Genomic DNA, 21,290 nt, shown 5'->3' with positions numbered 1-21,290 from the left:
CTTTCAAATATATATTGCATTCGAACGTTCGCGCGCGCAAGGAAACGCAGCATGGGGTGCCTGATTCTTTTCAAATCCTCCTCGCCATTACAAGCGCAGAGCCCCACTCGATATCAACCAAATTCTCCTCATCTGCAAATTGCGCTTCCTCCTTCGCCATCTCGTCAAACATCTCATCCACCACATCCCCCTTTCCACCCTGCGACCGCGGCAGTCTATCCGAACGCGCCTCCTGCCAACTATGCCACGCGCTCCACGTCCTCACATACTCCTTGCACGCGCCCACGCCCACCCGCTTCTCCATAAAACATGTTCCCTGTCCACTCCGCTTTCCCTTCGTGCCCGGCTCGTACTCCAGCCTCTGCACATCCCCAAATTGGCTACTAGGCGGCTGAACCACGCGTAGCTGATCACGTAGGTAATCCCGTCCCGGCTGCTGCCAATACGAACCCATTCTGTCGGGCTGCGGATCATATGCATATTCTATCAATGTCCGACTCGCGGCTGGGTGGTCGACGAAAACGTGGTCCTTGTACCCCCAGAATGCGACGGTCCCGTTCTTGCGAAGCACCCGGGATAGTTCGGGCCAGAGGAGCTGGTAGTCGAACCAGTGCGCGGCTTCGGCGGCGATGATGCAATCTACGGAACCATCGCTGAGGAAAGGGAGGCTTTCGGCGGACGCGACGCGGAATGATAGGTTGGAGGAAGGTGTTTCCGAGGAGGCTTGTTGTTGTTTCGCTTGCGCTTGCTTGATCATTCCCTCAGAGGGATCGGTGCCGATGGCCTGGTCGAAGTGTTCGCTTATTTCTTGCGTTGCAGTTCCCGGACCGCAGCCTAGGTCCACGACGAGGCCTCGCGGTCCTTGGTGGTAGGATAGGATGGCATTGTAGAGGCTTGGGGGATAGCTGGGCCGGAAGGTGGCATAAGAGGCAGCGGCGAAGTTTTGTTTTCTGGAACGATCGAATGATAATTGTCAATTTCGGTCTGTCTGGCCCAAGCCTGAGGTTGACAGTATGGACTTACGCGAACGTCGCCATGTCTGAATAGCGATCTTGTTCACGATGCGATGACGTCGGTACTTCTCGAAATTCTGAGGTTGCAGGTGTATGTGTTTCGAATGTCGAAGTACTCCAAGGAAGGAAGTAATGGGGTTTGCGACGGGGACTTGCAACGATTTACTCGATGTGTGGGAGAGCAATGACAGAGTAAATATGGTTATACCTATTGTATGTCGATTCGGCGGGCAATCCGCCTCCTCGTATCTACACTGCGAATTCGGATGACGGTGGCTCGAGATCGCGGATATAGCGGATATATCGTCGAGTTCTTCATGATGCGGCGCGTTGCCTGGTCGCGATATCATGAATTTCTGGGAATGGAGGGCCATCTATGTACGCGTGCGACGATTATATCGAGTGACATGGTTGAATCTAATGAACAAACCTTAGAACTTCTATACATGGCAAATATAGTGGAAGGTTCAAGAAACCTCACAACACATCGAGTTGATGATAGTGTCAAATTTTGATTTTTGACCTGTTGATGGCTATGACGAAACACATCACGCGGAGAGTCGAACACTCTCATTCCCGCCCTTCAAGTGGCCATCATTGGTATGTCGACGTATTTGATGTTGAACTCCTTACATTCCCATTTGTGCCTTGAAGAGGCTACATTCGACCGACGAGGTTCGAAGACCTGTCATGTTCGCAAACATTGCTGCATCATGGTGCAGTGACATCTCAAAATCTGGTTTACATGTAACGGGCATTGGCGCGACGAACCCTGCCCTGGCCGACAGGCACCTGTCTCTCGCCCTCGGCCCAGATTGGGCGACCCAAGCCCTCGTCGACAGTGAGCCAATTTCCGTTGCGGAAGTACTCGGTGCGGAAAGGACCGGCCGGAGCGGCGGCCACGATCGGATTGCGAAGGGTGACCATCAGGGTGGGAGCAGCCTGATTCGGGTCGGGATTGTTGGCGACTGGAGCGGAAGTGGAGTCGGCTTGAGATTTGGCTTTTTTGGAAGGGGTGCTCGGCCCAGCATGGTCGCTTCCGAGGCCGGTCTCAGGGGAGGAGCTGGGCTCTGTCTTGATACTTTCCGCGGTAGTCGCGGGCGACATTATACCGAACTTTCTCTTGGTCTCACGTGGAGGGCTTCTGGGCGGTGTGATTGTCCAGGTGGTGACTTCTTTTATGGTGATGGTGCGACGACGGGTTCCAAACTCGTCGATGACAGTCATTGGCTCTTCGCTGATGAGTGTCTTCTTCTGGTGCATTGTCACCTTGCCGCGAGGTAGGCATTCGGTGCTTGCTCCAGTAGGCTCATCGCCGTTCTGAGCGATAGCAGCTGTGGGAGTGTGAGGAGCGTTGAAATCGTTGCCAGCGATGTCACCTCCATTGCCAGCAGGCACCGCAGCACGAACTTGTGCTTGCGAGGAATTGGCCTGATTGCGTTCGGCTACCTTTACACGCATGTTGGCGACGATACGCATGATTTGGGCGTTCTTGGTTTCGTATCCTGGTGTTGCTTGCCTTTGGAAAGTTAGCAATGATCGATCCATGGAGCGTGTCCGAATGTCAACATACTTGGGAACAGCGGAGTTGTTTTCAGAACTCATCACGAGATTCAAGAGGATGTCAACCGGTCTGTTGATGTCTTGTGCAGTAGCCATCGATCGGAAGTCAACCGGCAGGGGAAATGCGTTGCTCTGTTGAGTTCAGAAACGAGACTGTATGATCTCCAGGAGGATACCAAAGCAGAATCGTTTGTTTGTCGGGCTACGATTGAGGCATTCGGGGCCCGCGAGCACCCCATATATGCATGGGATCAACAAAATATTCGGAATTAAATATTACGAATATATTTTGACGGCACCTGAAAGCTGATGTTAGCACATTGCGCAATTCATTGAGACATAGTTATGCTTAAACTCAGTAGTTTCGATCTGGCCCAAACTACAAGCATGCAAGTACCATACTAGACATCAAGCTTCACAGAATGTTGTAGTCTTCTGGCTTCCATGGACCGACCTTTTGGCGATTCGGGGTTAAGAAAGGCGGGTCGTGATGAAGTGCACGTCATGACTGCCCATGGACTCGCTACGCGATGGTAAAGTCGGCTATAACTGCCACAGCACCAGAATTTCATCCTATGATGAGCCTCTACGGCTTCTTCTTCTGACGTAACGTCGGCTTGAAGGGTTTAGATGCAGTGGAAATGCTCAGAACTTGGCCACAAGCTGTCCCGTGTAGTTGGGGTCCTTTCCGTCTGGTTTGAAGCAATATAAAGCAATGATAGGATTGATTGCATTTGAGAATAGTCGTCAGGGCACAAAGGAGCACGAGATAAAACTGTCAGGAACTTCTCGTGTGATTAGCGTACGGCCTGATGGCAATGGGATACGGGGCGAATGATAGGCGGATCATGATAAAGTTTCTACTTCGTGTGTTGGGAGTAACGTGAGAAAGTGTTTGATCTGTTGTGATTCCGATTGGCGTTCTCTAGCAGAGTAGTTTACACTAGTCGTCTTGCCATAGCTCCTTCCGGTAACTCTCGGTCAGCTCTTTGTCATCTCCGTACCTAAATAAATTAGAGTCAGCTTGGTGACAGTGTGGTTGCCGACGTGGTACTTTACGAACACCTCCTGCCACTTCGTAAATCCGCCTTCAAGCACATAGACCGTCTGAGCTTTCTTATCGGCTGCCTTGTCTTCCGAGCTGCCTTCTGTCTTATACTCGGACGTTGACTCTTGGTTCTTGCTGCTGGCAAATCGCTCCCGTTCACGGAGATATCGAAGAGCGCTCGATGGACCTCGCTGCTGGGACAAGGCGCAATGGAAAACAACAGTGTCCTGATCTCTAAGGTTTCGGACAAGTTCAGGCATAGCGTGATCATGGGTGTTGGTTGGCACGTTTTGACAACCTACGATATGGCCGCCGATGAAATCGCTATCACGTACGTCGATGATGGCGAGCCCAGGTTGCTTGGCCCGAACAAGCTCCGCCAGACGCTCCCGTGAGATTCTGGCTAAGTTTGGAATTGTATTCGCAGACATGTTTGGTGATCTTCGATAGGACTGACCAAGTGCAACTTGATTTGATAAGTATGAAGAGCGATCTTCTACAGTCGGACAATGGTACAGTGGGATGTGATCAACCCTTAATTAGCAAGACACAAGTCAACTTCATCTTGCACGCGACGGATGATTGTACAGGCTCTGTGCACGGACGTATTTCTGCCTGAGGCCAAATTAATGCTCACCTGCCTTCTGCAAATTATCTGGGAGCTCGACCATGTGCCATTGATTTTGTGCTGCACGTACTTCCAAACCCTTTCAACAAATCTCGTCAATGTTCGAGATTGACAGGACTCTATACTAGCACCTCAGGGTGGCTGTAGGATAGACAGAGCTAACGTATATGAGCACCAGCTCAATATTGATCACAGAATTATGCATCGAGCAGGGTATATCGTGGAGTCGTTGTCTCTGACCGAGATCCTGCTGTGGCTATGGCTGTGGTCGGGGAGTGGATCTGCCCGCCGAACAGAATGACGGATGATTGCATCGAGGCGCGGCGTTGACTTCATGGAAATGTCGTGTTCGTCCAGTATCATCGCAGCCCCTGAAACCACGGCGTTATTGGAGGGCATCAATCCCCAAGGAGTTCAAGCGCACTCTTGAATGCCACAATTGCCTTGACGTAGCGAATGCGTCGTTCCTCAAGCAAACGCTCTTCGTGCTCCACGAAATATTGTTGAGTTTTGAGTCTATGGTTAGGTCAGCGACGGTCAGAGCATGGGTCATTTGCAAGCTATGCTGACCTTTTAAAGCTACGATCGACCTCCTTGCGACAGCCGGCAGCAGCCCAAGTGCTGAAGTACTATTCGCCGGTTAGACATTTTTTTCGAGCAAGGGTATGACAGATCTGTACATCGCAAAGACCATTGAACTCTTGCAAAATTTGATCTTCCTGGCTCTGCAGATCGTGCATCTTTTCATGATAACGCGCCATTAAGTTTTCCCACGGGAAGCGCTCAATGGGTTCTTGAGGGTCGGCCGGATCGGAAGCCGGTTCGTCTTCATCGTTAGTGTCTTCATCATCGTTCAAATGTGGTTGTGAGTCCTGTAAGCGTTCGTCATTCTGTTCCGTCTTCGGATCTGCGTTGGGAGTTGCATGACCACGAGATGCCAGTGGTGCCGATGATGTGAAACGTGCGGTGTCGTCACGATGAGGTTCGGCTGGCTCGCCATCACTGCAAGCGATATCTTTCTCACCGGCGTCTTGGGACATCGGATTCACGTTCTGAGCAGTGGCATCTCTACTGTTCGTATGTTGGTCATCTACAGCGCCAATTTCTACGTCGACATCGGGTCGTGATCGTTGCCGCACTATGCCATTCTTGACAGGGCGCGGAGGAGGACCCATGGGAGTATGAGATGCCATATCTGCGAGGTAGACTCGCCGTCGATGACGCACTTCGAATGTCGGCTGAGCACTGATATTCTCGCTGCCCAGGTGGTGAAGCGATTGAATCAATTTAGGCACGCGTTTTGTGCACGCGACAATTCGCGCCAGAATCATATTGCGTCACCTGCACAAGTCGCCCGACCTCGCGCGATTATGTCAGCACGACGCATCCCTCAGCCGCGACTTCACCTCGACATTCACCCACTTATAGATGCGAATTGCAGCCTGTTGCTTTCCATGCGCCAGCAAGTGTTGATATGATTGCCATCGCTAATCCCTGGCTGCCCTCTCGACCTACGATCATGCTCAGCTCATCATCTTCCGACCCACCGCCCCTAGCCAAACTTCGGAGGAATCGCCTCAAGCATTATGGATGTACAGTGCGACTTATGCGCCCGGACCCTTGATCGCGGCCGACGAAGGCCAGTATGTGTCTCATGCATCCGGGCCACACTTTATGAGCCTCGACTTCAGCAGGCGCTTGAACTGCTTCATCGACAGGACGCTCACACCCGAGCGGAAGCAATCGTTCGACCCGGAAACGATGGTGTACTTGCGGCCTTACCGCCGGATGCGGACTTTGACGCCATTACCACTGGCATTCACAAATTTAACAATCAACTTGTACGCGATGAACAGACCACTACCTCGGTCAGGACATCCCAGATTGTTGAAAAGGCGAGAGAGTTGGAGGAACAGATGAAAGGCCACCGCCAATATATTTTGTCGTGCAAGCAAAAGTTGCAAGATCGGAGGAAAACCTTGGCTTTTCAGAAGCAGGAATTTGTTCGTGACCAATCCACAATCCTCGAGCCTATTCAGGCTGCATCAAAGAAAGCTGGCCATAGGCTCGACAGAACGCGGGACAAGCTGATAGACGCACGGCTGGTGCTGTGTCGGGAGGCCGCATCGGCGTGCAATTTTAGACGGCAGAAACAAGTAGATGGAAGTTCGGAATATGTGCTTGGAGGACTGAGTATCCCCAACCTCAAGGACCTCCACTCCAAAACCCAACCAGTATCCAAGCAAGATCGTCATGGTGGCCGTACAGTCGTGGATCCGCATGAATCGGTCTCGGAAGTTTTTGACAGCGTCGCCCGCCTTGTCAGTATATGTGCGCACTACCTACAAGTCCGTCCGCCGGCTGAAATTATTCTTCCTCACGAAAATTTCCCGCGTGCTTTGGTGATGCCCGAACGGTCGTCCTACAAAATGCGAGACGTGCCATATCCAGGCCTGTCAACTTCAACGAGCCAAAACTCCAGCCCATCAGCTTCGCGAACCCTGGAAAAAGATAACCAGCCACGACCGCGTCCACTGCATTTGGACCGGCCGCTTGCGCAACTCATGAAGGAAGACCTGAAGTCGTACGGACTTTTTGTCGAAGGCGTTGCACTACTGGCATGGGATGTAGCTTGGTTGTGTAGGACTCAAGGATTGGATAGTGTGGATTCGTTCGAAGACTTCTGCTCGATTGGCAGGAATTTATGGCACCTCTTGACGATGCAGCACCGAAAGCAACCCAAACCTCCGTCGGATCGAAGACTTACCGCCGTCAGTGGCAAAGACGAAACTCCTCGAACCATTGATCCTACACCTCGTCTCGGACTCTACTCGCACGCATCCGTTCGCTTCAATCTATCGTCCGCAGAAGGCTCTGACATCTTACGAGATTGGCGGCTCTCCAATCCCGCACGTCTCATCGACAAGCTCAAGTCCATAATGTTGTCTGAAATCTCGGGCGCAGAGTGGGATCTCCTCGAGGAGGCGGAATGGACGGAAGATCGTGGTGAGTCCGGACCGATCATCGGTGATGGGCTCAAGATCTCGCGGATTGCTCCGAGTACTGCGATTCATGATAACACCGATACCGACTCTGCGGCGGAGAAGAAACGCAAGAGCGGTGGAGGATGGATGAAGATTCGCGGACGGAGTAATGATGTTTGAGAGGCTACAACTAATCATCTGATTTATCCGATCGTGTTCCACTTTGCGCTCACGCGTCTAGTCTTGGGCAGCCTCGATGTATATCCATTAATAACAAGACCTCTTTCCCACTGTTTGATGCTCGGTGAGCGGTGACTCAAATGACCGCTTCCATCTACGTCAGGAAGGGGAACCGACGATTGATATCCGCCGGGATGCGTTGCAGTGACATGACTACAGCGAATACGTGCAGACAGTAGCAGCTGCGGTGTTCAGAATGGTCGCGGTGAAAATGCAAACGTGCGAATGACTACGTAGAACTCTACGCTGGCTTGAGCAGCAAGACCTGGATGATGCGGCTGCTCCGGTCTATGACAGGATAGACGGCACTTGCGACCACTCGTCCTTCGGCCGATGAGCCAGTAATATATCCAAGATTCCTGTTCCAGGATCGCCTGGTAGAATTATTGTAAACGCGAAGTCAGGCGTCGATCGGGGCGCGTGGAAATGGTCATCTTAAAGATTTGTAGAGGGAATCACGAATGTAATCGCTGAATACCTATTCTGGATTCATCGGTGGAGCCATTATTCAATCATCGATCTAACGTAAGTGGCTGCACCCACCATGAAAACATATTCAAGAACTGCGTAAACAAGCTCGCTCTTTACAAAGACATTTCTCGTGACGTGTGTGTCAGGTTTGGTGCCCCTGCTGCTGCGGTCATCCATGCGGCACAGAATTATCATCAGGCAGGAAAATGCACTTCGGCGTGCCTTGGCCCAGCGTCGCGTTCCAGTACCTATCTTTCAATCCACAACTCTGCCAACATACATCATCAGGCGGCTAGTGCATGCGAATGAACCATTCGCTCGCAAAGCCGTATCTATATTCCGTGCACCATCCAGGACAGGATCCTAGAACAGAAGCATAAGCCGCAGGGCGAACCTTGATCATTAACAAGTTGTTCGACGCGTTCTCTAAGACCCAATGCCTCACATGCCGAGGATGAGCAGACGAATGAACAGTTCATGGCGCTGGCGGCCAAATTTAAGGCCACTCGATCATTTGTACTGTGTGAGCAAGACTTCGCCAATGGCAAACGCACATCAGTATGAGTCCGCTCATATACCAATGCTCGATTTGCGCAACGGCAATTCTCCCAGAAGCAAATGACCCCAACAATTGGCAATCGAAATGGAAAGGTATGTGCCAGAAATCTTCTTATGCCATAATTTGCTGATACGAGGCGGGTCACAGCCTTACGATATGGAGACGTTCTTCAGGACGTCCCGTACTCGAAACCTCTGCTGGACAGCGAGGATGACGAGGACGATCTGGACTTCGGAAATGCTCATCGTTTTCATACAGCTTGTCTCGACTTGCTGCAAGCTCGCTTGGGCGACCAATTCTTACCGATCGAGCGTCTACATGATATATGTGCTTCCTTACCAAAGGATATAGTGCCGAATTGTGTGGCATGGGAGCACGGTTTTGGTGTGCCTCTGTCTGAGAACCACAACGACGGCAGCACCCCATTCCCCTGGGAAGGCAATCGCATGAGGAATTTAACGGGAGGCACTTGGCTATCATATGACCCTCTCAATGTTCCAGGACTTCCTACCGGTAAATGGGACGAATCAATCATTGCTACGCTGCCGGGGAAACGGGAAACACATGCCAGAATTTCGTCAATCCACGAGGGAAAGCCCTTCTCTGCTTTACCTGTAGAGGTACTCGAGATGATCGCTGGTCACCTCTCAACGAAGGACGTCTTCTCGCTTCGCTTGTGCTCAAGCGCATTCGGCTCAATCATTTACAGCAGCAATTTCTGGAGAACGCGCTTCGACGACCAAGGGGAACGCAGTTACTGCTTCGAAGCGCAAGGCTTGCATTCTGTCCAGAGCCTTGTTGCGGCCTACAAAATGACTAGCACGGTTCAGGATTCGCCTCATATACGCAGCAGACGGCGTATTTGGGGACTCGTATCCCACATCTCTGACTTGATCGGCCTTCGCTGCTCAGATAAAGCGATATCACCGAACATACCTGCGAAAGCAGACGAACGAGAATGGCTGCACGTCTCAGGAGACATGTATCCCAATGAGCATAGAATGGACAATGGGACGGGATGCAAGCTTTTGCGCAGTTTCCAGGTCTCGGTAGTAGAGTTGACTCGGATAGAGATTTTCACCTGCACGACTGGACCGGTCGCTTACATTTGCGGCATGCATCTCCAAAACGGTGATTCTTCCCAAACCATTGGTTATTGCAATTCGGGGAAATCCACGAGCGTCGATGCTACTGGTCTTGCGGGATTCATTGTTGCCGTGGGATCCCGGGGTATTCACGCTCTAAAAGTCGTGTACCAAGATGGTCGTCGATCAACTTGGGTTGGTCGCCCTGACTCATGTCTGTTGACCGAACGATTAAACGTCCAACCTCCGATATTAGCCCTGCAAGCTGATTTCGATGTGAGTAAAGAGTATTCCGACGACATTGAGGGCCGCCCAAAGCTAATCACGATGTACAGGGCTTCAAAATGATTCAGCTTGGTGTTTGTGTGAGGCGGAAGAAGGGACAGGGCGCGAGAGACTTGAAACAGTATGGTCTGTGGTATCCTGGCCTCTCGCCGAAGGACCTCCTTCTGAACCAGAGCACGTTCACTGCGTCCCCGGAGAAGTACATGTCGTTTGAGCCTTTATATTGGGTCAAATTTGGCACGAAAAGGGATGGTGTGGCTGGGACGAGGAAGGTGACACTTCGCGGAGAACATGGTATCAGAGAGGATTGCCCGCAACAGATATCAATCACATGGCTCGATGATGATTCTGTCGAGCAAACCTCGGAGCTTAGCCACAGTTGTGGGGAAGTTGAAACGCAGATGACAGTCAATGGAGCCGCTGGTGAGGTCATAGAAAAGCTGGATCTCTCTATGGCGCCGTTCGTCAAGGCTCGGTCAAGTGTCAAAGTCGATCACTATTATCGTCTTCTCGAATATGGCGAGTTGGATTTCCTCCGCGTGAATGAAACACCCCTAGCTCGATGATCAACACGTCTGACCCGCCTCTAGATTACCACGAGCTCTGGCAATTCCGTATGCATTGGCGAGGAAGGTCCTGAGCACACTAGACGGTGCTTGAAAGCACCAGCTGGAGAGACCATCACAGGCTTCTATGCTTGCCGAGTAAGCATCAGTGAATGAAATTTTGGCCACGCCCATACTGACGACATGTTCCAGCATCCAACAAATACCGTCGTGAACGTCGGAATCATCACCGAGCGCTTAGCACCAACCCCAAAACCGTCGTCACCCACCAAACAGAACAAGACGGCATCAAAGTCAACCCGAAATGGAAGGAAGCGTCGCAAGACTAAACGTTGAAGCAAGATTATGCACCGGGAACCCCATCAGAAACCTGGCGAAATGTATGCGTTGGCCTTTTCTCCCTCTGAGGACGAAGCGATGCCTCGATCAGCTATCGGAGAATTTCATTCCAGTGACACAAAAGAAGGGCACCCTGAGACATTCGCACATGCTACTGCTGAGCGTCTGATACTGATGAGAGCTCTATCCGCGAGAGGTCTTGACCATGAGCGAACGAATAGACCAGCGCTCCACAGAGACATGCATCAAGGGCGCGACTCCGAGTTCGAGGCTTTACAATCAATACTATGTTCACGGCAATAGCAAGTCGAAGGGAACGCCATATTCTCATCCCATCTCGCAAGTCCTGCCATGGCCTTTACGGGACCAACTACACATGGCTGTTCATACGGCGCAGACCAGATCGAAACGAAACCACCTGTTGAAGGCCGGGCCAGATCCGAGGATGCAGCAGAGCCCACTCCCAGACTCCAGGAGCCAACAACACCATCCACATTCACGGGATGCTAGAGAAACACAAACCGAAAAAGATCGTTTCCGACACGGCTGAACAAAGGAATAGTCAAGGATGAATCAGAATCATTACAGTACTGTAGTATATATTTAAAATTAAAAAAAAAGCAAACCTCATGCCCGCACTCCAAAATGCATGCCCAAGATGTCTTTATTACAAGGATTCGTGCCGTCGTCATTTTCCCATCCGTGTGCCCGATGCTGGTCGTTTCGTCGTGTCAATACAATGCCGGTGTGGAGAACGGCATGCGCTCCCCACCATCGTGATCTGTGCAAACCCCTCCCGCCCCCTTCATATCCCGAATCCATCCGTGTGAGAGGGCGACCTCCCTCCCACCATTTCTATCGGACCCTCGAGCGTCCGACATTCACCTCGGTCCCTCCCTTCACCTCCAGCACCGATCGCGCCGAAAGGACGGATTTCGCCGCCATGCCGTCGCTGCCGCACTTCTCCGTCGACTGCGACGAGCCGGACAGAACGCGGGCGCAGCCGTCGTCGTCGCCGCGCTCCAGTGCCTCCACCATGGTCTCGTCGAAGCCGGAATCGACATGCTGCAGATGTTTGGATTCCTGGCTTGGCCCGTCCTGCTCCTCGTGGTGGTGCTGGCGCTGCTGCATGCGCTGCTGGCTTTCGTGGTGCTTTTGCCACAGCCATGCTTCGTAGATGGCCATCTGTTCTGGGTCGTCGACGTCGGGCGCGGGGCCATACTCGGAGTGGTCGAGGTGTTCCGTCGGCCGTGGGGCACTGGTGTCGTATCCCGTCGTCGCTGCCACATCGGCGAACCTCACCGGGGCGTGGGTGGCGCCTGCGTTCGAGGTCGCCGTCTGTGTGGAGAGTCCCTGGGCGCGACGGAGCTCGTCCTGGCGGAGGAGTCTCCTCTTCATCATCGCGTAGCGGATCGATGAAGCATCGGAGTTGTCATCGTCGATATCGCATTCGTCATCGAAATCATCGTAGTCGCCATCGTCATCGGCATTCTCGTCATCGCCTGACAGAATAGCCGATGTCGCGCTGGATGGGCGGCGGGGTCGGCTGGACCGATCGCGGCTGGGACTGCACAGCGACAGTTCGGAGTTGCCGCCGAGATGGTATGAAGTCGATGTGAGGTTCGAGTTCCGGTACCCGAACGTCAAGTATCGTCCATCCTCATTGTGCGCGCGTCGTGGGCTAAGATTAGTGCTTGGGGATAGGGCAGCGCTAGGCTTGAAGGAGTCCGGCTTCAATACGGGAGCTTGAGACCGCCAATTCGGCTTACAGTCGTCTAGAGTGACAGCCATCTGCGGGTCGATGTACACCTTGGATGGCCGAGGACACGCCTTGAGGTCGACATCCTCCAAGTCTTGGCCGAGCTCTAGATATGCGCTCACGGCGCCGCTCTCGATGGGTTCTTCATCGGACTGAACTGGTGGCACGCCTGCATTCTCAGGGAAGCGATCAACGAGAATATTTGCACCTGCGCGATCTTGGGGTCGAAAGCTCAGACAAGTCCTGATGATCTCACGAAAGTACGGGGGAGCGTTCATAGCTTCTCGCAGAGGACGAGGGACGTTCTCGGGCTCGTCTGTGTGCTCGGCGAGAGCCCAGAGAACCATTCCGAGTTGGAAAAGGTCGGTCTTGACGCCGATCGCCATGTTGAGCCGCTGGCCGCTCCTCAGGAGTTCTTCAAACTCCGGAGGCTCCCATCCGATGGGACAGCCTCTTCGGTTGATGTCGATGATGCGGGCTGTGTCGGTGTGATCGACGACAATGTTGGAAAGAGTAAAGTCGCCCTGGACGAAGCCCGCTTCATGGATCTCCGACAGACCGTGCACGATCTGCTTCGCCCACTTCTCACGACGGTGCCAGGGGATTCGGGTCTTCCTCGAATGATCCCAGAGGATATCGAGGAGTGCGCCCTGGTTAGCATATGATAGCAGCAAGCCTTTGACGCATTCCCCTCGATCGTCAGTGACCAGACCCTCCATGCGGATTACGTTATCGCTTCCCCGCAGTGCATCGAGAGCATTGACTTCATAAAGAAACTCCTCGATGGCGTCGGGGCCGGGGATCTCCTTCTTGATGAGAAATCGATTACGCGACTTCACCTTGTAGACGAATCCAGCGAGATGCGAGTCAAACTCCAGAGATGCTTCGCATAAGCGAGGACAGCCGATGTGTCGGAACATCGAAGTCGAAGGGAACTCCACAACCTCGTTCGCGTCCTCTCGTACGTGAATGTGTAGCTGCATGTCGTGAGGGGTCGTTTCGATCCTCAGATTCGTGACGGTCTCGAAATAATGTATCTGTGGTAGAGACTCGTGGACCGCCCTGAATATGCGGAAACTCTTGTCGTTTTGAGTTTCCAGTTTGTTCACCTGGTCTTCGAGCGAGTCAAGGGGCGCATGGCGATAATCCACAGAAACGGTGACGCGACGCCATACATTCGGCTTCTCCGCAAACGTGACAAAGAACTTTTCGCGACAGGAGCGATCGCGGAAATTCATGCTCATGTTCAAGAGCCATCTCTTCTGGAACTCCTCATACAGCACGGATATCTCCGGCTCTTTATAAGCAGGTTTTTCGGCATTCGCCTCGAGCGGTGGAGGACCAGGGCTATTCATCTGAGGGATTTGTAGCGTCGGAAGGTCTTGAGGTCTACTCCTCGAGGAGGACGACACCGAACGGTTCTCCTCGGGGTCACATACCTGCGCAAGCGCCGAAGGGCTCGATTCGCTGAGAATCGAGCTCGTCGGCAAAGACACATTCAGCTGATCTGGCGACACAGGAGGAGTCAACGCATTTAAACTAGTGGCACGATCTCGCTTCTCGACTGATGGTCTACGGCGCTCGTGCGCAGGTTCCTCGACCTGGACCAGTTTCTCGCGCTTCTCTGACTCTTGTCGCTGAAAGGTCTGTGCGCGAGGCAGAGAGGTTATCGGCCTGCGATTGGTAGGATTCTCCGCATCATCTAACTGCTCAGAGTCGATCGTTGATGGCATAGGGGCAGCGTCGGATGAAGAATGACATGACGCCTGGCCTGATGAGAGTCGCTTCGCTTTATCGGTTTCCTTCTTCGCGTTGAGACTTCGATATAAAGATGGACCGGGTGATGAATTTGGCGTCCGCGCATGACGCGGTGTATTTTTGGAGCTATGCTTGTTGTCGGAATGGCTCTTATTGGGCAATGAAAACGAAGACATGTTCATATAACACCGACCGGCGGGCTTGACGGGTCGAACACACGACAAATAGAAACCGGACTTGAGAAATGGCAATCGGTGTGATGGCTGTTCAACATAGAGTCTTCTTGATGATTTATAAACTTCATCAGCATGAGCTGTGGTGATCTCGATCAAAGTCGATCTTGACGCTGGCGATTGTATGTATGTGGTGACCGCTGGCGTTATGTGCGTGGCAACTTGTGGCGAGCGGAAAAATCTCGTGATATTATCCTCGTTGGCAGAGGTGGTATATGTCGGCGGACTGCTGAGTGTGGCTCAAGCGTTTTCCGACAGGAGGGAAGTATGACTCCGACACGGCAAGGGATTCGACCAATTGACGCCGCGTTCATGCAATCGCTGTCGGTGCACGGCACCCAACCAGATGGCGGACGGCACGGAATGTGGTATCGGGGGGGGCCGTTTCGTGTTATTAGATGTGTGCCCAGGTGGTTATGATATCTCTGAGGTCGATGCCGTTCGAAGCTGAGATGTCAAGCGCAACAGGATTACTGCGGCTGAAACAATGCGCGCAGGCGGCCAGTGTTTGGGGAGATGCAGCGATGAGACAGCGTGTTCGTCGGACCACTTCTTCTCTGGCGTCGGCGAGTACCCACTGATGGACAGCAACAACCTTGGAACAATTTGATTTCATGGGATCAGGATTTGCATTCAGTTTTACTACATATTCGGGAATGCAAGGACATCGCCAAGGGTGATCAGCTTAGGAGCAACCCCCCTCCTCCTTCAGGACTTGTAATGGTGGTGGTAATGGTGGTGGTGGTGGTGACACACGGGCGGACGAGTGGACGTTCGTGGCTGCCGCAGAATTCCCGCTAAGCGGAGATGCAATTCCTAACCGCCCATGCGGTCCCGTCCGTACAGTCCAGTCCAGGGTTTTCTCTCGCACGCATCTGCTGCGCCTCAATCCACACGACTTCCCTCCCGCCGCTGTGCTGTGATGCTCGCTTTTTTCCTGTTGCCTTGACCACTGACGGCGTAATGGTGCGACTCTCGACCTTGGCTTTCCCTCGCTAGCTGACGACGCAAATCGCAGACGGGTGCGATATGAAGATCGAGTCCAACTACATAGGAGCTGAAAGTGAAGTTTTCGATGCGCCTGGGCAAACTTTTGCAGAGGGGCCTGGGGCTATGTACAGTACGCGAGCGACGGAGGTGCGGTTACCTAGGTAGGTATAGTATCGTATGGTACGAGGTCTTGCTGTTCATGGTTGCATCCGACCGTAGGCGTGATGATCGTTAAGTGCTCTACGGTACTATACACAAAGGGCGACGATACGAAATGGTTGGGAGTTGCAGAATCACAATAATACCTAGTAAGCAGCATGGGTGCTGATCAGGCCAGGAGAGAGGCACAGAAGGCGGGCGGTGGTGGTGGTGGTGGTGTGCGGGGGCGATACTCTCTGACTCTCTGAGGGCACTGCCCTCAGATCACAGCTTGAAGCGCCGCGTGCATACCTGGGCACCCATATATGTCTACCACCAACATCTCTTTGCGCGCCGGCGGCCTCATAGACGGTGAACAGGGAGATTCATGAAAGGATCGCTCCGTAAACTTCCTGTTCTCCCGGCGAAAGATCTGAGGTTCATAGCCCCATATCGCGGACTACAGTATCAACATGGCCGACGGCGCCTAATGCTTCTAAAGTTGGTTGACAGCAACAACGGCCCGAGAGGCCGCCGCCCTCCGGCCGCCTGTTACAGTCAGCCTAGGTATCATCAAACCATGGCGGATACTCACAGGAAAACGGGCTTGGAATTGCAGGGGGAACATCCGCACGTACAGTGTTCAGCCAGCCAAAAAAAAAAAAAACCCTTGTCTTTCAGGCCTCCACTCACTGTCGGATCATCATGTCCGTACCATAGAACTCATACCTGCAGCAAAGCGGGCCGACGATCCTGTGTCATCTTCCGCACGCAGATTTGACCGGATTCGGTCATGTACCGAAGTGAAGGCTCGGCGGCGTCAACACCGATTGTCCTCATAAGCTGAAAGGCTCGCCCCTCGAGAGGCTGGCTGAGATGACGACGACGAATGACTCGTGAGGCAGGAACCATACACACCGGCAGACTGGCTTGGACATCAGCTCATAGACGGTGTGACGGACTGCCCGTTAGACGGAATGATGCTCACGCGATGATCGATCATGGCTCACCGTGATCTCTCGCCAGTGTACTCATCATGCTGCAGCATCGCTGTATCCTCCCGTGCCCCTCACGTCAGTGTAGCGACCCGCCTTCATCCTCACGGGTGGCCCTAGAATGCCTCCGAGGGACCCGTGGATGTCAGCTTACAGCCCGTTCGCTGTGGAGATGACTCGGAGTGCATCACCGTCATCGATGGTCCATCATTTTCAATCACGATTATCCTTCATGAGCATGCAGGAGAGAGGTTTGCGGGGGCCTTGTTGGGCTTCGTTGGGCCCTCCGTCAGCCTAAGGCAGGCAGGTAAGCAGGCACGTCTTCGGCGGCGCAGCGCCCTCCAATCCATCAAAACCACGCCGCAAGCGCCAACCTCTCGTGCATCTCCGCCTTTCTGATAAGCCACGAGCATAACCACGCCCTGCCCATGCGACCAGAGAGCTTCGAACACATGGCTGCGCAGGACGGGATGATCCCCAGCTACTGCACCGGTCGGATCCGTCGTCAGGGAAGGCGACGGAGATATTAATGAAGGAAAGGAGGCGTGCAGACGGGCTATGGAAGACACACATGCATGCGCACAGCCTGAATAACCTGGCCCCTCCCCCCGTTGACAATGTGAAACGCCAACAAGGTGTCCTTCGTCGCATGCACTGCGCACGTTTGCGAACAACAACAACAACAGCCAACCTTGGAATGGTTGAAGACGGTGCTTTCTGTGCCGCGCAATGACAAACACACAAATTGTAGTAGTCACCGCTGTTTGTGCCCGGATCGCGGCGCGGAGACTTCTGACATCATGGGATAACAACATCGAGAAATGTCCTGCGAATGAGACCAATCGATCGGACAACACCATATCGACACCCGACACGTCAGAAGAATCCTTCGCTCGGGGAAAATTCATGACGAGTCGACTTCGGATACAATATAGTGGGGTCTGCTGACGACCACATCTTCATCTCACGAGCCTTCGTGTACACATCTATAGCAATTGGAAGTAGGAAAAGAAAACCTCCTCCATGGCGGGAGAGAGAGGACGACAACTACCGTCCCACTTCCCGCGAGTACATACTTGATAGACTTGATAGGTCACGACGGCCCGGGCATTCACATGCACACATTCGCTACATCCAAGCCATCGATCGTTATTCATCCAATGTCTCTTCCTCTCCCCCCACCCACACACACATATGTATGTACTTCCAAGGTTGATAAGTATATACACGCACATGTCTGCGTGCACACCGATCATGATGTCCCCTCGTGCCTGTCCGTATATATACACCCGGGGGTGGGATTCGCAGCCGATGCTCATGCGAGTGTGCAGAACGGCCGATCCTCCCGGCGACATTAGCGGGGTGATTTGAGTAGCGAGGAGGCCACCAATCCACCGTCGTCGAGACACATATAGCGTCCGCTGCAGACTCTAGGTCTACTGCCGTCCACCTGGGTGGTCGATCCGTGATGCAGGACGATTGACCATGGAAAGGGGGAGCTCACGAGGGCAGAACTTGGTTTTTCCCCACTCGGCTGGCCGAGATGGGATGACTGGCATGATGCGTGGCTTGTCGGATGTGCTTCTTCGTTTTTCTATTTCACGTTTCACTTGTTGATATGCGCTTGCGTGTCGGCAAGGCTGACGTCGTGCTGCGTGTCACTGTGCGGCCTCTCCACACCGCTTGAACGTCACGTCGTCACGGGTCCTTGCGACAGGCATGGATGGGCGGTTGAAGCACTTAGCATACAGGGTGGAATCATTGACAGGACACATTTCAGGCGTCTGAACTTCAGGACTGGTGGACGAATATCCAAGGACGGGGAATGTGCTCTTGCCGCTGCATTGGGTTGCTCGTAAGCTAGTTCGCCAGCGCAGCCTTTCCTTCCCTTGGAGATCAGAACCAGAACAGTGCGAAGATAGTCTAGATGTTCTCCTCCTATCTAGAGAGACAGCAAAGGGGACTAGGATCGTCAAACACACGCAAGGCGATCATCGCGGGACGCTCATAATGTTCATTACAAGGGTATCAATCTTTTCAATCTTTCAGAATGCCCAGATGTAGGGCGAATCCGGTTCCGGTCCGCAGGCCTTCTGTGAGCAATTCATCGGGGACGCGCCAGACTCGAAACTTCAGCAGGGTCGCCTCGAGCCACTGCTCGAAGACGTCCGGTTGACGCATCTGCTGCGCAACGAGCAAGACGGTTGGCAAACGGCTGGTCGAAGAGTCATCGTTGCTCGCATCGACCTTCGCGTCATGCTGGTCTTGTGATCGTTGCCGTTGACGTTGCTGGCAGATTTGTGTGCACGTCTGCACGAACGGGTCGATGAGCGCGTAGTTGTAGATGCAATCGCTCGCGATGAGGAGATCGATGCCTGTGCCGAGATCATGTGCGGTCATGAAACCCTTCACGTCATCGGTCTCCCAATCCAGTGGCAACACGTCGATTTTGACGTTTTTCGGGGCCCGAGTATCGCGAGGCTGACGCATCGGACGATGTTTTGTCGAATTGTGACTCCGCGCACCGGCTGCAAGGCGCTTGCTGGATGACTCACCCGGCGCGCCATCGCTGCCGCTGTTGTTGTCGATGTTTTCTCGCAGTGTCTTGAGCAGGTAGGCTTGGTCGGTTGCCACGAATCTCTCCAACCTTGATGCAAGTACGCAGGGAATTATGCCCGATATTCCCGACCCCAGCTCCATCGCCCTACAGTCATGGCGTGTCAACAGCGCTTCGAGCATATTTCCTGTCCAGCAGAGCCAGTCCGCAAGTCGAATCGATGCCTGCCAAACTGCGGCACCGGTCGTACCTCCTTGACGGCCCGATTGTAGGATGCCGGGAGACTGGAGGATGGAATATTCATGGCCGGCGATCGTTACTTCAACGGCTCGTGCGGCAGGGTCGAGCATACCAAGGTCCTGGGCATTTTGTGGCTGAGAGAAGAGATCGTAGGTCTCTATGAAGAGGATAATTGGGTCATCCTTTCTTGTGTGGATCACAGCATCTGCTTTTTGATTCGGAAGTTCGTGCGTTGCGCACCTTCATTCGCATCGAGGATTTCCTCGCCCAGGCGACTCAGAATCAGTTCCATCTCGCTGCGACAGAGTGGATCATCCGCTCCTCGAAGAATCCCTTGGTGACTGTGTGGAATCCTCTTTAGGTTTTGAACGTGTGATTGTCACGGATGCTGATGAGTCTAGAAATCTCTATGATATGAGATTCCGAGAGGCGACCCAAGCTTATCGATTTAGGGTTACCCACTGACGTTCGTTGCAATGTTTCATCATTAGGGGAAGATTGGGATGTTCTTGGTGGCATATTAGGTCGTTTAGTGTCCAGGTGACTTTGGGTGTTGAACAAACCTGAGGCAATCACGAACCGGTTCAGAACTGGCGATAATCCGGCGTACCTTCCTTGTCATCACTTTTACCATGGCACCTAGGCATGTCTCGAAATATCCGTTGCATACTAGGTAACGGAAATGTTCAGCCGGCCTTCCTTTCAGAACGAGTATGAATGACGGAAAGGCACAGCGTTTGGCCATTTGCACATGTAGTAGGCATCGTCTGCCTATACTTTGGGACTCGACGGTAGCATGTTCCGATTGCGTATGAGAAGTTCGGCTGTAGGGATCCCCTTCTACCTGTGGGACGTTCCCTGGCGCACGTGCATTCGAATCACGCACCAACAATCATAGGAGCGGTTCGTAACATCTGGACCCGGCCTGACCATCGCGACGAACCCGACAAGAGGATAGACTGATGATGAGGAAACGAAGCACGCGGCGAGACTGCGACGGATGATGAGACCCACCTGGGCAAAGTCCTGATGAGACAACCCCCACGAGACACGTGGTGAGCCAATGCCGCGCTTCGGTGGCTGTCTTCCAAGAGGCTTGGGCGATAGATCAAATGACCGTATAGCATCTGGGCGGTAGAATCGCAGCAGAGGATAATAAGAAGTCGTGGTTCGTAGTTGATGCATATTGCGCTGCGCCGTGGGGTTCGCAAGTGTCATTATTACTACTGCATATGTACCTGGGTGGCTAGATATATACATGCGTAGCTGAGATCCATTGCGTAAATCAGGAGGAGAGGACAACCAGAACTCACGGCATGCGACTATCCCTTGCTCCGGAAATCGTTATACGCGCATGTGGACAGGAACTGCATTTTACTAGATGTTAATCAATCGCCATGAGACACTACAGAACACGGGAGGCGTGCCGAGAGAGAGACTACCAAGCAACCTTGGAACCCACTGACCTTCTACAGTACCTAGGTACCTAGGAAGTCGAGAGAGAGAGAGAGAGAGGGAGGAGAATGATGAGAGCTGGAGAGGGGAGACGGCGGGAGACTCGTGCACTGGGGAAAGCTATAGTCGCCTCCCCGGATTAGTACAGCTCCGTTTCATTGGTTCCATCCTCTCCCTCGTAATTCATATGTCTCAACGGTATAATGGATGGGATCCTGGGGCAATTGCTGCTTACCGCGGCAGTGACGTTGTTCCCTGTTTGTTCGATGGCGATAAATTATGCATGTACAGAACAACGAAGCCCACTCCGTAGCGCAACAGACCAGCAGAACGGCCCTGTTATTAGAGAGAGAGAGAGGATAGAGGCGGCGAGCGACGAGATAC

General features: G+C 53.0%; 10 protein-coding genes across 10 annotated transcripts; 3 read left to right on the top strand and 7 right to left on the bottom strand.

The window, feature by feature from the left end:
- Window positions 1-58: 58 nt before the first annotated feature.
- Window positions 59-1,145, bottom strand: K489DRAFT_383641 (S-adenosyl-L-methionine-dependent methyltransferase). Its single transcript, XM_033605658.1, has 2 exons — window positions 1,024-1,145; window positions 59-950 (listed from the first exon to the last, which is right to left on the bottom strand). Exons 1-2 carry the CDS (start codon window positions 1,035-1,037, stop codon window positions 71-73), a joined length of 894 nt encoding a protein of 297 aa, XP_033456453.1. The 5' UTR covers window positions 1,038-1,145; the 3' UTR covers window positions 59-70.
- A 346-nt stretch (window positions 1,146-1,491) lies between these two features.
- K489DRAFT_434169 (uncharacterized protein) lies at window positions 1,492-2,869 on the bottom strand. The gene is made up of 2 exons (XM_033608548.1): window positions 2,587-2,869; window positions 1,492-2,532 (listed from the first exon to the last, which is right to left on the bottom strand). The coding sequence occupies exons 1-2, from the start codon at window positions 2,670-2,672 to the stop codon at window positions 1,755-1,757; spliced, it is 864 nt and encodes a 287-aa protein (XP_033456452.1). The 5' UTR covers window positions 2,673-2,869; the 3' UTR covers window positions 1,492-1,754.
- Window positions 2,870-3,473: 604 nt separating this feature from the next.
- Window positions 3,474-4,152, bottom strand: K489DRAFT_383638 (Rhodanese-like protein). The gene has a single exon (XM_033605657.1). The coding sequence runs from the start codon at window positions 4,053-4,055 to the stop codon at window positions 3,558-3,560; it is 498 nt and encodes a 165-aa protein (XP_033456451.1). The 5' UTR covers window positions 4,056-4,152; the 3' UTR covers window positions 3,474-3,557.
- Window positions 4,153-4,650: 498 nt separating this feature from the next.
- Window positions 4,651-5,292, bottom strand: K489DRAFT_325585 (uncharacterized protein; the record flags this gene model as incomplete). The annotated part of the gene is made up of 3 exons (XM_033601838.1): window positions 4,651-4,768; window positions 4,823-4,881; window positions 4,933-5,292. 3 exons carry the CDS (start codon window positions 5,290-5,292, stop codon window positions 4,651-4,653), a joined length of 537 nt encoding a protein of 178 aa, XP_033456450.1.
- Window positions 5,293-5,844: 552 nt separating this feature from the next.
- K489DRAFT_291321 (uncharacterized protein) lies at window positions 5,845-7,245 on the top strand (the record flags this gene model as incomplete). The annotated part of the gene is made up of 1 exon (XM_033600187.1): window positions 5,845-7,245. A coding segment is annotated over one exon (1,401 nt), but the record flags the coding sequence as incomplete, so codon positions are not given.
- Window positions 7,246-8,507: 1,262 nt separating this feature from the next.
- K489DRAFT_412738 (uncharacterized protein) lies at window positions 8,508-10,778 on the top strand (the record flags this gene model as incomplete). Its single annotated transcript, XM_033607964.1, has 5 exons — window positions 8,508-8,598; window positions 8,654-9,867; window positions 9,927-10,415; window positions 10,467-10,580; window positions 10,635-10,778. The coding sequence occupies 5 exons, from the start codon at window positions 8,508-8,510 to the stop codon at window positions 10,776-10,778; spliced, it is 2,052 nt and encodes a 683-aa protein (XP_033456448.1).
- A 479-nt stretch (window positions 10,779-11,257) lies between these two features.
- On the top strand, window positions 11,258-12,068 carry K489DRAFT_65877 (uncharacterized protein). Its single transcript, XM_033608813.1, has one exon. It carries the CDS (start codon window positions 11,431-11,433, stop codon window positions 11,956-11,958), a length of 528 nt encoding a protein of 175 aa, XP_033456447.1. The 5' UTR covers window positions 11,258-11,430; the 3' UTR covers window positions 11,959-12,068.
- Window positions 12,069-12,716: 648 nt separating this feature from the next.
- On the bottom strand, window positions 12,717-14,273 carry K489DRAFT_325590 (kinase-like protein; the record flags this gene model as incomplete). The annotated part of the gene is made up of 1 exon (XM_033601839.1): window positions 12,717-14,273. A coding segment is annotated over one exon (1,557 nt), but the record flags the coding sequence as incomplete, so codon positions are not given.
- Window positions 14,274-16,412: 2,139 nt separating this feature from the next.
- K489DRAFT_383634 (uncharacterized protein) lies at window positions 16,413-18,038 on the bottom strand. Its single transcript, XM_033605656.1, has one exon. The coding sequence runs from the start codon at window positions 17,560-17,562 to the stop codon at window positions 16,885-16,887; it is 678 nt and encodes a 225-aa protein (XP_033456445.1). The 5' UTR covers window positions 17,563-18,038; the 3' UTR covers window positions 16,413-16,884.
- Window positions 18,039-18,351: 313 nt separating this feature from the next.
- Window positions 18,352-20,073, bottom strand: K489DRAFT_65845 (uncharacterized protein). Its single transcript, XM_033608812.1, has 4 exons — window positions 20,015-20,073; window positions 19,914-19,959; window positions 19,692-19,856; window positions 18,352-19,608 (listed from the first exon to the last, which is right to left on the bottom strand). The coding sequence occupies exons 3-4, from the start codon at window positions 19,741-19,743 to the stop codon at window positions 18,692-18,694; spliced, it is 969 nt and encodes a 322-aa protein (XP_033456444.1). The 5' UTR covers window positions 19,744-19,856; window positions 19,914-19,959; window positions 20,015-20,073; the 3' UTR covers window positions 18,352-18,691.
- Between the last annotated feature and the right edge of the window lie 1,217 nt (window positions 20,074-21,290).

This window comes from Dissoconium aciculare (assembly GCF_010015565.1).
Source record: "Dissoconium aciculare CBS 342.82 unplaced genomic scaffold K489scaffold_13, whole genome shotgun sequence".
Taxonomy (NCBI): Eukaryota; Fungi; Ascomycota; class Dothideomycetes; order Mycosphaerellales; family Dissoconiaceae; genus Dissoconium; species Dissoconium aciculare.
Note: the sequence above shows the minus strand (reverse complement) of the source record. Positions and strands in the feature narration are given on the sequence as shown.

Coding starts and splice junctions, on each gene's coding strand:
- K489DRAFT_383638 (XM_033605657.1), bottom strand. CDS start 4,055: ATGTCTGCGAATACAATTCCAAACTTAGCCAGAATCTCACGGGAGCGT.
- K489DRAFT_65845 (XM_033608812.1), bottom strand. CDS start 19,743: ATGGAACTGATTCTGAGTCGCCTGGGCGAGGAAATCCTCGATGCGAAT. Junction 19,609..19,691: donor AATCCTCGATGCGAATGAAG/GTGCGCAACGCA, acceptor TCCTCTTCATAG/AGACCTACGATCTCTTCTCT.
- K489DRAFT_434169 (XM_033608548.1), bottom strand. CDS start 2,672: ATGGCTACTGCACAAGACATCAACAGACCGGTTGACATCCTCTTGAAT. Junction 2,533..2,586: donor AACAACTCCGCTGTTCCCAA/GTATGTTGACAT, acceptor AACTTTCCAAAG/GCAAGCAACACCAGGATACG.
- K489DRAFT_65877 (XM_033608813.1), top strand. CDS start 11,431: ATGCCCAAGATGTCTTTATTACAAGGATTCGTGCCGTCGTCATTTTCC.
- K489DRAFT_383634 (XM_033605656.1), bottom strand. CDS start 17,562: ATGAATTTTCCCCGAGCGAAGGATTCTTCTGACGTGTCGGGTGTCGAT.